This window comes from Corvus cornix, chromosome 2, assembly GCF_000738735.6.
Source record: "Corvus cornix cornix isolate S_Up_H32 chromosome 2, ASM73873v5, whole genome shotgun sequence".
NCBI classification, from domain to species: Eukaryota; Metazoa; Chordata; class Aves; order Passeriformes; family Corvidae; genus Corvus; species Corvus cornix.
In genome coordinates, this window is record NC_046333.1 from 127366524 (window position 1) to 127381912 (window position 15389).

Here is a 15389-nt window from a genome sequence, read left to right on the forward strand (position 1 = left end):
CTTACCAAAACAATGGGGAGGCTGGCAAACTATTTTGTGGGGCAGTGTTAATGTATTTCCCATTACTGGTATTCTTTAGTCACCTTTTTTGATACCCCTTAAAAACAAAGTGGGGGGGATGTAACAGTAACAGCAGCACTCTTGGTTAACATCTTTAAAGTTGTTGCTCGTTTGCTAATTTTGCTGTGGCTGCAGTAGAGATGTGTTTACACCAGTCAAAGCTATTGTAACTAATAAGGTGGTGCTGACAGGCATGAATGCCTGCAAGTGGATTTTATATGCTATCTGGGCACTCCTGGTATGTGCTCAGGCTCTCTGCCTGTTTGGAAGCTCACGCTTCTCCATTTTCCGTGTTGTTAAAATTGATTACCTATATAGTTTAATATGGAGGTGCCTGTATGTAACTAGGGTGAAGTTTCCTGTTTGCAGTGTAGGTACACTAAAATCTGCCCGTATTCTAACAATCTATCTTAATATATTGCTTTACATTGCTCTCGATGCTAGTCTGATGAACAATAAGTGTTAGGGTTATCCATAACAGAGGACAACCCAGAAAGACTTGTGTGGCTAGCATATTACATGTTCTAGCAGATATGAGAACTATTCAGCTAAATATTAGCATTAAGGAGAAAATATTCTTCCCTGATTTCTTGATGTGTGTGTTGGCCTTTACCGTTGTTCTGTTCAAGAAACCTGGAAGTTGTTTACTCTGTTTGTTTCACTGTGTGTGTGTTTTTATCTGTAATACACAGAGGAGGCATTGTGATATTTTTCATTATTTGACATTGTGGTAGGACTGTGAATGTAGAAGCATTATTGTGATTACTGTGATTAAGATTCGCAAGCAACGTGTACTGTAAATATTTTGCTGTAAGTTGCTCTGTAGCAGTGGGACTAGGCTCCATACAGACTTTTCTTACAATTCGTTGCTTCATGTGCTGTTCTAGACCTTTCTTACTTGTAGTAGAAAAGGCACTATGCACTGCTGCAGCTCAGGCTGATTCAGAGCTTTCTGTGGTGTTGGTGTAGCTTTTGAGTCAGGCAGTGTAGCAAACTTGAGCTCATACTGCAGCCCTTTGCTTAGCAAGCACATGAAATTGTGTCCTTTCCTCTTCTATGCTACTGAACTTTGTGGAACTGATGGGAACTTAGTGTTTTAGGGGATATTACTTCTCAGTTTATTTTAACTGAATCTGGTGGTGAACAGATTCACTTAGAGGGATGGAGATGAAAGGAAGAGGGGGAAGAGGCAGGTAGACAGTATGAGTCATGCATGTGATTTTTGCTTGGGAAAACAAGGCTAAAAAGGTCCAAGTATAAGGCAGAACAGAACAGGCAGATGTGTGCAGTGGAATCATAGTCATTTGTCTGGGCCTCTTGCATAACACTCGGAAATATAGTTTTTTATAAACTTCTGTAATGGTACTATGTTTTTTCTTATACCCTAATATGAGGCTGGTAATATGTTATGGATAATGCACAGATCAATTCTGCAGCATTTGTAACAAGAGTCAGTGAATGTGCTTGAAAAAATGCAGAAGATATTTTTTGTGTATAGCTTGCTCTCCATATCAACAGGAGTAGATGATTTGGTTTCTGAGGTGGAGGGGTGGAAAATGCATATAGCTTGGCTTAAGAAAATTAAATACAGTAGTATTTATATCAGACCCGGTGTGAATGTTAGAATTTGTCCAAAGGAGGAGTAGAGAACATGGCTTAGGAGGAGCAGCTCAGGATACTACATTTGTTCAGCTTAGAGAAGATGAAATGGAGAGGTGACGTCATTGCTGTCTACAACTTCCATATGATGGGGACCAGATAAGGAGGTGCTCATCTTCTGGTGTCCAGTGATAGGGAATTGCTTAAAACTGTTTTGGGAAAGTCCAGGTTGGTTAATAAGAAGAAGTTCTCCACTGAATCATGGAACGGTGTATGTTGGAAAGGATCTCAAAAGTTGGGTCAAGCACTGTAACAAGCTCCCCAGGGAAGTGGTCATGGCCCCAAGCTGTCAGTCTTCAAGAATAAAAGAGAGTACAACATTTCAATTGTCAGGGACCTACAATGATGATCTAGTCCACCTGCCTGAGCAGTTCAGGGCTGACAGCAAGGTAAACTATGTTGTTAAGGGCATTGTCTGAATGTCTCTTAAACACTGACAGGCCTGGGGCATAGACCACCTCTCTAAGAAACCTGATACAGTGTTTGACCCCCTTCTCAGTGAAGAAGTACTTTCTAATGTCAGGTCTGAACTTCCCCTGACTCAATGTTGAACCATTCCTACATGTCCTGTCACTGAATACCCTGGAAAGGTGATCACTGACTCCCTCCCCAGTTTCCAATCAGCAGACTTGCTACTGCAGCATTCAACTCCAGTATCCAGATCAGTGGTAAAAATATTGAACAGGATGGGCCCTGGAACTGAGCCTTGAGGAGCACCACTGGGACAGGTCACCAGTCAGATGTAGTCTCATTTGGTACAACCCTTTGAGCTCTGCCCTTCAGACAGTACTTCACTGAGCTTACCATGAGCCTGCTTATCCCACAGTTGGACAACTTCTCCAGAAGGATGTTGTGAGGAATAGTATCAAAAGCCTTGCTAAAATCCAGAACTATATCTGCCACCTTCCCTTGATCCACAAGGTTGGTGGCCTTATCCTAGAAAGATGTAAAATTAAACAGGATCATTTCATGATCACACCAGCCAAGACAGCAACCTACCATCACATCCCCCACGAGTCCTTTATCACAAATAGCAAGTTGGGGAGGGCATCTTTTCTAGTTGGCTCACTGAGTACGTGTGACAAGAAGTTATCTCCTGCAGACTTCAAGAATTTCCAAGACTTCCTCATCACAGTGGTATGGTGCTCCTGGTTGATATTAATTGAAATCTTTCATAAGAACAAGGGCTACAAATTCAGGGATTTCCCCTAAATTGCTTATAGAGTAATTCATCAATGATTATATCCTGGCTGGAGTATCAGGAGTAGACACCCACTGCAACAACTCCTTTTTTTCCCCTCCCCCTCATCCTCTCTCAGGGGCTCACAATCACATCATCACTAACTGTAAGGGCTGTGCAGTCAAACCCTTCCTCACATACAGTGCAATTCCTTCACCTTACCTGCTCTGCCTATTGCTCCTGAACAGCCTGTGGCTTTCAATCCCAGTGCTCCAGCCATGGGACTCATTCCACCAAGTCTTACAAACACCAGTGATATCATAGCCTGGGAACTTGACCAATCCATCGTGTTCAGAAAGTGTTCAGACAGTGCTCTTAGATACATTGTTTATGTTGCACTATGTGGAGTCAGGAGTTGGATGAGATGATCCTTGCGGGTCTCTTCCATCTCAGGATGTCCTGTGTTTTAGGAAGAGTTACAGTTTGCTTTCCAGTTCAGGTCTCTGTTGATCTGCTGTAGGGTTGGCAACTTGGAACTTAGTAACAAAATATTTACGATGTATCAGGGACATTGAAGTATCTCTGGAGAAGCTGTTGGTTTACTGTCAGGGAGAACAAATGCCTTGTCTTATTGGCAAGGGCTCATAAACCTTGGAGGAGGAGAGTGCTGAAGCTGAAATTCTACTTGTGTGAAAGCAGATCCTGAGGAAGCCACTACTATATCTGTACCCACCAGTATGTACTGTGGGCTTGGCAAAAAGATGAGCAATTAAATGCTCCTGACTGTTTAGGCTGGTCTGAAAATTCACTCCCAAAAGTATGTTGATGAAAACAGAAAATACGAGGATATTCTCATAGCTTTCTTCTCCTTTGTTTTGTTGGAGTACTAATTAACAAATTTGGGTCCTTTTTCAGTCCTCTCAGCCTCAAGTAATTCTCATTCTTTTGGGGAATACTTGTAAGTTGTTCTTAGATAAAGGAGTGAGGGATATTGTCAGTTGAAGATGATTTTTGTAGTACTTTTGAGTTTTAAAAGGAGAAGAAAAACATTCTGCTGACAGAAAATGATCTGGGGGTCCTGGTGGACATGATGTTGAAAATGATGCAGCAATATGCCATGGGGGCAAAGATGGTGACTGGTTCCTGGGCTGCATTAGACAAAGAATCTCCATCAGGTTGAGGGAGTTGATCCTTCCCTTTTGCTCAGCACTGGTGATGAGGTCGCACCTGGAGTGCTGTGCCCAGTACTGGGCTCCTCAGTACAAGGGAGACATGGATGTGCTGGAGAGAGTTTAATTAAGGGCCATCAAGATGATTAAGGCACTGGAGCATCTCTGCTTTGACTTAAAAAAAAAAGTTTCCAATATTCACTGTTAGCATAGAATATGCCCTACAGTTACAAATGTTTTGAACAGTACATATTACTGTCATTTCAGGTTTTCCAGATCTGTTTGCGTAGGTAATATTTATGTGCCTGATGGAATAGTTATTTTTTTTAACAGACATATTTTAAACTCATCAATACCTAAGGAATTGGAGAAACTATTAGTAAGAAGTAAGTTCTAAAGGGATCTGAAGGAATCTTACGGTCTTGATAAGTAGCTAACTATTCTGTTAAATAGTTTCAAGTTGTTAACTTTGGATTTTTATAAACTATCCTAGATTTTTTTTTAAGGTAGAGACCTACATTTCAGTCTATCAGTATTTGTCTGACTCAAGTTTAACAGTAGTACCACAGAAAATAATTTGTTGCTCAACAAATGATGGTCTTTACTACAGTCCTGTCCTAGAAGTACTGTCATCATGTGTTTCCATTGTGTGATGAGAAGTAAAATCAGTGCTCTTAGCATTATTTTAAATGATCAGTGAAAAACTGATTTCCATTTCTAATATTTTCTAAGCTATTAAACAATGACTTAAGGTACTATTTATAATACTTTTACAAATGGTACTTCCTGGGTGAGGAAACTGTTCAGTACTACTCACTGCATCTTACAAATTTACTGGCTAATTAGTAAACTTATTGTATGGTTTAGGATTCTGAATACATTTTGTTCCATCTTTTGACTTCAGTTTGAGCATAGGACTTAAATTGTTTTCACGGGAATTCTAAAAGTTAATAGTCTTTCCTTCGTTGAGCATACTATCCCAGAAGTTAGGATTTGTAATGTTTCAGGTTCTTTAGTTTTATGCATAATTTTAAGACATAACCTGATGGTAAGCATGTATGCTACTTTGTTCCATTCTTAAATATTTTTTTATTTTGCAACATAGGGCTTTCATGTGTAGTTGTGTGTTGAATAATTAAAATATCTCCCAGAAAAATTTTAAAATACATAGGTATAAAATACAAAGAGAAAAATATTCGTAGGACTGAAATTTAAAAGTAGTAAAGGTGAAAACAACAAAAAATAAGGGGTTTAAAAGCCAAGAAGTATTTGAATTCATACAGATAAAAAAATGTATTTGGGAATTGGCTGCTTGAGGCAAAAGCCAGAATACCAGAAGACATGGAACTTGGTTTAATCTGTGAAAAAAAATCCCACATTTCAGTGTCATAGGAACAGACCTATTAAATTAAATTGAAAGAATTCAAGACTTTCAGTGTAAGGCATCCAGATTAGAAATCAAAGGTTAGAGCTGTGTGTATAACTTGGACTTTGGTTTTTTTGCATGTGTCTAGCAGGAGTCACACATTGAAGCCCTACTTACTGGGCTTTGCCACTGAACCATTTCTTTCAGTATATGTGTAAGAGAGACAAAAAACCCCACCTACTGCTTAATAGTGCTTCATTACTCCATAGTTCTTGTTGAATTAATTTACTTAATTTCAATTAACTAAAGAATGTCAATGCTTTTATTTGACATTAAAAAAAAAAAATCTCTTCAATGTTTTTGCAACTTTTAGTAATTTTGAGTGGAACTTATTGCCAGCTTAACTGTTACAATATGTTCATTTATAGCTATATATAACCCTTTTTAAAGTCCTTGCCAGCTTGAAAGATGTGTAATGTGAAATAATTAAAACAATAGTATAGCTAGACAATATTTTCCTTTTCTTAAAGTTTGTTCTTATGTTTAAACAGTTTGGTTCCTTAAGAGTGACTGTAACAGAGTGCATATGTGACAGAGTTTTTCTAAGTGGCTGAAGCATGTCAAGGTACCATTTTGCCAGCTTTATGAGTAGTTTAAATTCTGTCATTCTGTTGAAAATAATCAAACCAGAAAATATTTTCATTGAGTATGTAAGATGTCCATGAATATAGCTTTTTACTGGAAGCTAATATTCACAGGAGTAGGGTTGTTTTCTCTTCCCCTGCCCTTGCCCTATACACCAATTAATTGCCGGTTAATTAAAGCTAGTACCTTGGCTTACATGATGTCTTTTCTGTATCCCTAGTCCATTGCACCTAAACCAAAATTTGTATTGGGCTTCACTGTATATTCCTGGTTACCATATATTTGTTCAGAAAAGAGAATGAAATTCTGGCCATTCCGACTTGGCCTGTAATAGTAAATCTTAAAGAGGAAGAGGACATCTGAAATGGAGCAGGAGAGATGAAATTTCTGTGAAGGACAAATTAGTTTTGTCTTCAACATGAAGCAAAAAGTTCAGTGGTTCTTAGAAGGCCGTGCTGGTGTTTGTGGAAGTCATGTCTTACTGGTAAGTCTTTCCATTGCTTTTTAAAGTGGCAAGTGGTTTGTAGTAGGGTTTGTAGCACTCAAAGAAATAAACCTTTAAGTTCTCTGTTTCCCTATGTGTAAATATTACTGTAATTTAGCTTTTGATGATTAAAGCTATCCATTTAGGGAATGCCAAGTCTTAGATTTTTTTTTTGTTAGTTTTTGTTAGTTTTTGGTTTTTTGCAGCGGGCAAGAGGAATTGTAAAAATGACTCTACTATGCTGCTCATTTTAAGAAGGGCCAATGCATTTTTGAGTCTACAGATATTTCTCCAGTTCTGTTTCAGACCTGGTTTCTGTTTGTGCATTTTGAATTATTGAGCTGAAAGTTTCCCAATGGCAAAGGGAGAAACCATTCATTTTTTAAAATAGAGTTACTGGTTCTCTCTGGAAGGAATACGGTTTTGGGTTTTTCCAAAAAGCCCCAGTTAATTAGACATATGTTCAATTAGCTGTGACAAAATCATCACCATTTTTATTGTTGATAAATAGTGAAATGGACTTTCCAATCAGAATTGTGTTGAATAAAAATTCTGGATTTTGAAAGTCTTAATAGAAGGAAATCGATTAAGAAACTTACTTGGATCTGACATAAGAAAAGCCATTTTTTCCTCTTTTTTTTTTTTTTTTTTTTCTTATTTTTACATTAAAATCTTGCTTCCCACCCTATACTTGCTGATTTTCATCAGTGTCATAACTCCCTTCCCCCCACCCCAGCCTTGTTTCTTTGGTGGAAGACGATGGCCTGGAGGCAGGACTAGAAGTGTGGATGATTTCCTATGCTCCCCAACATAGTGGAACAACTGTCTTTTCCTGAAAGATGCTCTCACAGGGTTGCTTTGTCACCCTGTACTGCATACTCCACCATGGGCAGAGTTTCCCGAGAATCTTTCCTTCCCATACCTCACACTCAGAATATCAGAACAGCTACAGTACAGGGATTCTGACCCCTACAGCCTTCTGAAATCACTCTTCACCTTTCCAGCCTTTAGTATTAATTGACCTTTTTACATTAATGAACTAAAGTACAAGAAAAAAAAACGAGAAAAAAATTAACTGTTTTCTTTGATGGGATTTTCCATATGTTATGAAATGATATCATGGGTAATTAGACCATACTATTCTGGTACTTTTTTTTGTTTGTTTTATTCCTAACTTGAGTCTTGTGGTATCATACGAGTTAGAAAATGGTTTTCTCTCTTGGTGGGTGTACTCTTTTGCTTTTGAGTGCCTTGGTTCTTCATGCAATACCTCCTCAATTACTGGTTCACAGCATCAGGAAATTTATAAACATGTGTTTGCTGCTCCAGTGATACTTTTTAAGTTTCAGCTTCACAAGAAATACCTGCACCAGGTGCACTCATTACCAGATGAGTAATGCAATTTAAAATGTACCTGCTTAAATTCTATGAATATGTAATTGTTCTACTAATTACTGAAAAATAAATAAATGAAGTATTCACTGTTGTAGTTCCCTTTTATTTCTGATGTTTTAATAGCATTTTGAGATTTAGAGAACATTGTTCACAGAAGTGTAAATTTTATAAATATAGTTAACAAGACTGAATTCCATGGAACTGTTTATTCACATGAATTAGAAAATGAACCTTTAATTTTTTTAATACACTACTAGATTGTCCATTCCATGGTTTTTCTTGGATCTTATTTTGTCCTAATCAATGTGTAGTTACCCAAAATAATATATACAACTGAAGTAGTATTGAAATATCAGCTGTAGGAGTTAATAATGAGATTGTACTCTTCCAGGTGATGTGACAGTTATGTAGGATGAGGATGGTTTAGACAAAAATGTTGTGATCACGATGGTCTTCATGGGGCTCTCCAGAGTGTCTCTGTGAATTTTTGTTGTCCAGGAATTTTGAGGCTGGGGGTGGTATTTGTATGCGTTGATGAAACAGTTCTGAAAGTAAAGCTTCACATACTCTAGACCAATGAAGTTTAACCTAGAGCTTGAATAAAGAGGTGTAGCAAGTTCGTATTTGGGAATGTGTGGTGACTGTAACCCTGTCAGAATTAATCCCCTGATTTTCAGGAAGATTATAACTGCAAGAATTGTGACTCTTACATTGATGTATGTAATCCTCTTTTTAAGATTATGTAAAGACAACCTCAAAGATTTTAACCCTTAATCAATATATTCAGGAGCCAAACTGGGTGTTTATTTTGAGAAACAAAACCAAGGGATTTTGGGATGAGGAAAAAAAAGTTTGTCCATGATGCAGGAAAACAGTAATTAGTGCCCCTAGTGTTCCCTTGTCCATTAGTGGTAAGGGCTTGCATTATTTGAAATACAACTTTTAAAATTGTTGAGTTAGAAAAATCCTTATCTTTCAGGGTTTCTTCACCATCTGTTTCTCATGGAGACTTTTTTGCAAATTAGATCAAGAAAGTACAGGTATTTTGCTTTTGTCATTACTCTGGATGTGAAAACTACTCAGTCCTCAAAATGAATGTTTTCATTTCTCTTGGTCTAATTGCCATCCCATGCATTCCTTCAGATCAGACAACATGTTTAGTTGAAATTCTGGGGTTTTTTTTAAATATTAACATTAGAGTAGCTTTTTGGATCTTGAATGAAAATGACAAACATCGTCATGTCAGCAGGCTGTCTCCCAGAAGAGCCAACCTACATCTGAGCTGATTAGGCAATAACCTGCTAATTTAAAAATGTCAGTGGCTGAGTTTGGATAGTTAGTGATGAAAATAACTGATGACTGAAGCCTTAAATAAATTTAATGTTTCCTTTCTCCTTAATTTGTAATACAGTTCTTGATTTCTAATCAGTTAAGCAAGAATGGGTGGGCTGCAGCGTTAGAATCTTTGGAACACGATGAAAACAGAATCAGTCAGTTCAACTAATTTGATCTGTTCAGTAAAGCCCTTTTCAATATAAACTATGACACAAAACTTTATGTATCATTGATAAAGACCTATGTTTATTTGTAATGGTTTAAATTTTGTTTTTTGAACTTCCATATATTTTACTTTGTTTTTCTAAATAGTGTTTGACATGAATGTCAGTATTTCATTTACAACATACTGAAAACGTGGAACTGTAATCATTGCTGTGTGAATGGGCCTAAGTGTACCATATTGCCAAAAATATAAAATAGATTCTTATTACAGAAGGATATTAATTCAACAGGGGCAGAACAGAATATCGGGGGACTGTTGTTGTGAGTTGCAGTCATGTAGTTACATACAGCCCCTCAGCCAGCCCCAAGCTAACTTTGTTTCATCTCCATCAGCTGTTGAGATCTCCCTCACACTGCAGTTTCTCCCAGGCATCATGGTCATTTTTTCCTTCAAGAGGAAAGATGCAAAGCTAAGTGTAGTGAATTCTCGCTTCCCTGTTATCAGAAGATTGGCAAACATGTTTGCCAAATGCCAGAGGCAGAAACTCAGGTTTGGGTAGGTGGTATTGCTTGCAGATAAATCAACACCTGAAGTCTGAGGAGGTTACACATTGAACTGTCTACCTGAGGACTCTGACACTATTTATTTATTTATTTATTTATTTATTTTTTGCATTTATTTTGCTTTGTGCATCCTTGATGTAAAGTTAAAAAAAGTACAAAACCCATCCAACTGACCAAATAAAAACCAAGATGCCCCTAGTGTTTTAGATCTATGCAGGTTAAACAGTTAGAGGAAAGAAACAATCATAATTTGTCGATTAAAAACGTATGCCTAAACTAGTTTTTTAGTGGGTGCGTAGAACTAGATTGCAGATCTTGGTTTCTTGTGAAGAATTTGAATTTATTTGCCTCAGAGTTGTTTGAATGTGTTGCTTTTATGACATTTTCCATATCAGTGGCCTCCAAACTTAGGTGTAGAAGACCATCCAGTGAAATGTAGGAAGAAAATCTAGGACTTACATTTTACCTGAAAAATAAGACAGGAATTAAGCTTTATTTAGTATACATATTGACACTGGCATCCTCTGTAGGTCTGTTTGTGGGATGGTCCTGTGTCACATTTGGTTCGTGAGGTGTCCTGAAGACGGATCCGCTGTATGATGGGGTCACCTTCATTTGTTCATTCACTTCCAATGTATTGTAATGGATGCAGTTTACTTGTGCCCAGTTAGGAGGATTTGTGGATTATAATATTTAGTTTTTACTAAACAAACCCTCACAAAATGGGGAAGTAGCTTAAAAAAATTCCTGCAAAGAGACCATGGATTGAAGATAATATTAATAATGTGGATAATAAGAACATGGCGGAGCTGATGCTCCTTCTACTCCTAGCATGAGCTCTTGGTTGGATGTATTATGAGATAAAACCATTGGCAATTAGATCTGACAAGAAGTCAGCCAAAACAATTTGCTTTATCAAGAAGGGTATTTCAAATACGGATATACATCCACTACTGGAAATGATGAACATTGTTTCTTGAGGTATCAGCTAATGATAGTATGAAGCCATCACAGTTAGCAAGGCATTTAAAAACTAAGCACCCTGAACATGAAGGCAAACATCTACAGTTTTTTTCTGCAATGTTAAAGTCATGCTATACTTAATCCAAGACTTTACATGATTTCACTGAACTTAGTGATAAATCATTAGAAGCCTCTTTTGAGATTTCTCAGCAGAAGACACAGATGCTGTTGAGGAAGCACTTCATCTTCCTGCAGTAGTAAAAATGTCTGAAATAAAACCAATTTGGTGACAGACTGAAACATTCTTTTGTCAGCAGATACTGTTGGAAGATGTCTGGAAAACATTGCCAAAGTTCTGAAGAGACAAATATTAGACAAAATTACACAGTGGCTTGCTGTACAGACAGTTGGATGAAAGTATAGGTGTTTGTGGTGTGGCTCGACTTACAGTAATTGCTAGATCTGTGTCCATAATGAAATTCACTAGGGAAAGATGTATCGGACCGGAGACATTCTTAACCATAAATTCTAAGCAGTATCTTCTTTAATAACAGCAGGTTTTTTAAATGGAAAAAACTGTACAAAAGTAACCACAGATGGAGTGGCTGATTGACCAAAGTAAAAAAGGTTCTGGGCTAAGGTTACAAGGTGAGCACCACATGCAGAATTCATTCACTGCCTGGTCCACAGGCAAGCAACAAGGAAGTTGGAGCCGTAAGTGCACAAAGTGCTGCAGGATGTCATCATTGTGGTTCATTGTATGAAAACAAAACCTTTAAATAGTATTTAAAATAATCTGTAATGACACCGGGTGTGACCAGGAAGATCTTTTGTACTGTGCAGAGGTTTGCTAGTTATCACAGCAAAGTGCTTAGAAGAGTTGTAAAACTTGAACATTAATTACATGTTCTATCTCACAAAAAGACAAGTGTTAGGAATTTCCTGACCTGTTTGGTGATAACAGTCAGCAGTATGCTGACTATCAGTTATTTTCAAAAAAGTTAAGACACGTAAGACACCTTCCCTTGAAGGTGAAGATGGTACTTTACCAAGCAAGAATCCTACTGCTTTTTAATAAACTGATGCTAGGGAGAGACCATCTTGAAAATGGATGTTTTGAAATGTTTCGTTGTGTGATTTTTGTTACCAGAAAAGATGTGTGTCATCTGTAAAACCTCCCATATTTGTACAATTAGACTTGGAAGCAGAATTTTCCCATCTGCTTTAAAGTCCTCCCAATTAAGAGTTTCAGAATCTGAAAATTTGTTAAAAGTATGAAGATGCAACACCATCCATTACCTTTTAATAACAAGTGATTGATATCAGGGAAGATGGAAATTTACTGGCCAAATTTCAAGAAAAAACTTTGTGTAATTAGTGGATGGAGAGGCAAAATGAGTGTCATGATTTAGAAAGTGTAGCCAGTGATGCACTTTGATTTTGGATGTACATGTCTTTGTAAATTGTGTTTTCCATCTATGACAGCCAATAAACTGAATTTAAAACTACACCTTCAAATCACTGTATTACAAAGTGTTAAGCCAACATATTAAAAAATGCTGCAGCATATTCAGTCACATGACTCTCACAAAAACCAAAAAAAAAATTAGTAAGAGCAAAAGAGCTTTTTATCATTAAAAATTCTTTAAAAATACTGTTTATTCCATCTTCATCTTATCCTTTTTAATTTCTGGTTTTATATGTTGTAATATATACAGAATGTATTAGTACGGTGGTCCATATATATAATTTATAAATAAATATACACATATTTGGGATATGCACTCAAAATTTTTTTACTTGTAGAGGTGCATGATCAAAAACGTTTGGTGACAGCTTTTCCCATATTGTTATTGAAACCAGTTGTGTTCACAGAAACATGTGGAAGTTCATCGAGGTGTGAGGGAATATATATATTCAGGTATATATTCTTTCCTCATGAAAAGTAGTTGTCTGATAGAATATTTTACTTCTAGATATGTTTCCAGTGTAGTAATTCAGGAGGACAGGAGTGATGCTGTCTGCAAGTCTAAGTGCTGGGATGCCCCAGCTGGGATCTGACACACACAGTTTTAGTTGCTGAGTGGTAAGGTGGGGTGGTCCTTGTAAAGTGCGTATGGCCTCAATAGATGAGGGAAGTGATTTGTGGGTGGACAACAGTGGGGCAGAAAGCTGGTGGCAAATTTAGGGATAGAATGCAAGTGTTTGTCTGAATCGCTTTTGGTACTGCTTGAGTGTATTGTTCTGGTGGCAGCATGATTTTCAAGCATGTAAATACTTCACATGTTTTGTTCATTTGAAGTTGTTGGTGCTCAGCTTATCTGAAATGAGACCATGAGTATGTCTTCTAGAGAGAGAATTATTGATACATCACAGCTGAGTTTCTATTCTTGCCTTACACAGTTGTTCTAAACTACATAAATATGTGTGTAACTGAAGTGTCTTGGCATCCTTAGAGGCGTAAGATGGGACAAATTTCCAAAGTGATTGCTTTTTATAACTGCTGTTATGAAATAATATGTTCTGCCTCACCTAAATAATATATGGTAACTTTTGATTAGTTGAACATTTTATTTAATAGCTGTTGCTAACATGCAGAGATAAGTACTTTTTAATAAGCTACCTGTTTGCTTTTTTTAGGCTGAAGCCTAAACCTCTGACATGGCCACAGCCTCACCAAGATCTGATACAAGTAACAACCGTAATGGAAGATTACAGATGCAAGTAACAGGCAAGTGGTGATTTGTATCATAGTGGTTTTTACAGGAAAACATGTGTTTTGTACAAAAGCAATCCTGGAAGTGAGTGTAAAACTTAACTAGTGTAGTTAATATTTTAATTACTGGTATGAATGTTACAGTTAATAATGTGACTATAATGCATGTAGATGATTTGAAGCTAATTAGAGATTATACGGTGAGTTGCATGACAGGGTTTAATATATCTTCAAAATAAAAAAAAAAAAAGATCTTCTGTGCAACAGTACAGACAATTGAAAGAAAATTTGCTAGGGAACAAATGGTTATGACACGTGTTCTGAAGAGGGAACACATATTAGTGAAATTCTAGGAAAAAGATTGGTGGTTGTAGTGAACCCCAAGCAGAAAATTAGTACAATGTTGTAGTGAAGGTGGAGAACTGGAGGGGATCACAAAATTTGCTAGCCCTTCAAAAGATTAAGTTCTTTCACTACATATCAGGTAAATACTTGTTGAGTATAATATTCTTAGGGCCGCAGGTTGGATTAAACAGGCATATAGAATAATTTAGGTTGGAAGGGACCTTTGGTGGTTCCCTGTTCACTCTTCTGATGAAGGCAAGGCTACCTTTGAAGTTGGATCAGGTTGCTCATGGTATTGTCCAGTTGAATTTTCAGTATCTCAAAGGCTATAGACTACCAGCTTTCCTTGTGATAAACCACGTCACTGTGATTGTTTTTCCTTCTATCGAGTTGAAATTTACTATGTTGTCTCTTGTGACTACTTTTTTTTCCTTTTGCTCTGCTAGTTCTCATAGTTCGAGGCAGAATTCAGCCATCCTGGTATCCACGGAAGGGAAACACAGTAGGCTACAAACAGGCCTGGAAATTTCTGATTGTGCTGGGGATGCTTTTTCAGTAGATGTTGAACAGGCCAAGTAGGTTATGCATTTTGCTACTGATGGACAAGAACTGGTCAAAGATGTGACAATTGATGTCAGTCTTAGCTAGTCTCTCTGTGGGATGGCAGAGCAGAACTGAGACTTCCTTGTAGTCTGAAGATAAGCAAAATGCATCTAGGTAAACAAGTTTGATAGCTAATTGTGACAGTGTTACAGCAGTTAAAAGTGAAAATGTTACCAGCACACAGTATATGTATTTATACATACATATGTATACAAAATACAGTGCATAAATACATCTATCGTAAATACTTATGTGTACAAGTATTATTTTACCATTGATAACTCACTTGAACTTTCCAGGGATTTTGAGAAATCTGGGAACACTGAAATAAAAACGAATGCATGGCCAAGAATATATTAAGGCTATCCTGAAAAAAATTTGGAAAAAACATGAGTAAGACACCATGTCTTAATAAAGGCTGCATCCAAAGAAAGATGAGTCTTGTTGGATGATCCAAAGATGGCCAGGTTATCTGAGAAAAAAATGTAATTTTGAAGAGTGCCCCAAATGGATATGTTATGAAATTAAATAAGAGATGAATCTTAAAACTGATAAATCTTATGTAAGGAGCACATTACTCAATAATGTGATGAATCATCAAATCTGGCAACAGCTGACAGCAGAGATGGAGCCACCTTTAGACTGAATGTAAATATACAATTGTAAACTGACGTGCACAAATTACCCTTAACTTCAGATCTGTGTATACAGAAGTGGTAATTTTGTATCCTGTGCTAAGC

General features: G+C 37.1%; 1 protein-coding gene across 4 annotated transcripts in view; it reads left to right on the top strand.

The window, feature by feature from the left end:
- Positions 1 to 15389, top strand: part of WWP1 (WW domain containing E3 ubiquitin protein ligase 1) — a 59384-nt gene that overhangs the window by 8306 nt on the left and 35689 nt on the right. For 3 of the 4 annotated variants that reach the window (XM_039571505.1, XM_039571494.1, XM_039571508.1), the window contains exon 2: positions 13626 to 13716. In XM_039571505.1, the coding sequence (XP_039427439.1) occupies positions 13647 to 13716 (70 nt within the window). In that variant the 5' untranslated portion in view covers positions 13626 to 13646. Of the gene's footprint in view, positions 1 to 3717; positions 6564 to 13625; positions 13717 to 15389 lie in introns of those variants that run through there. The other variant, XM_019289164.3, reaches the window with a different exon arrangement.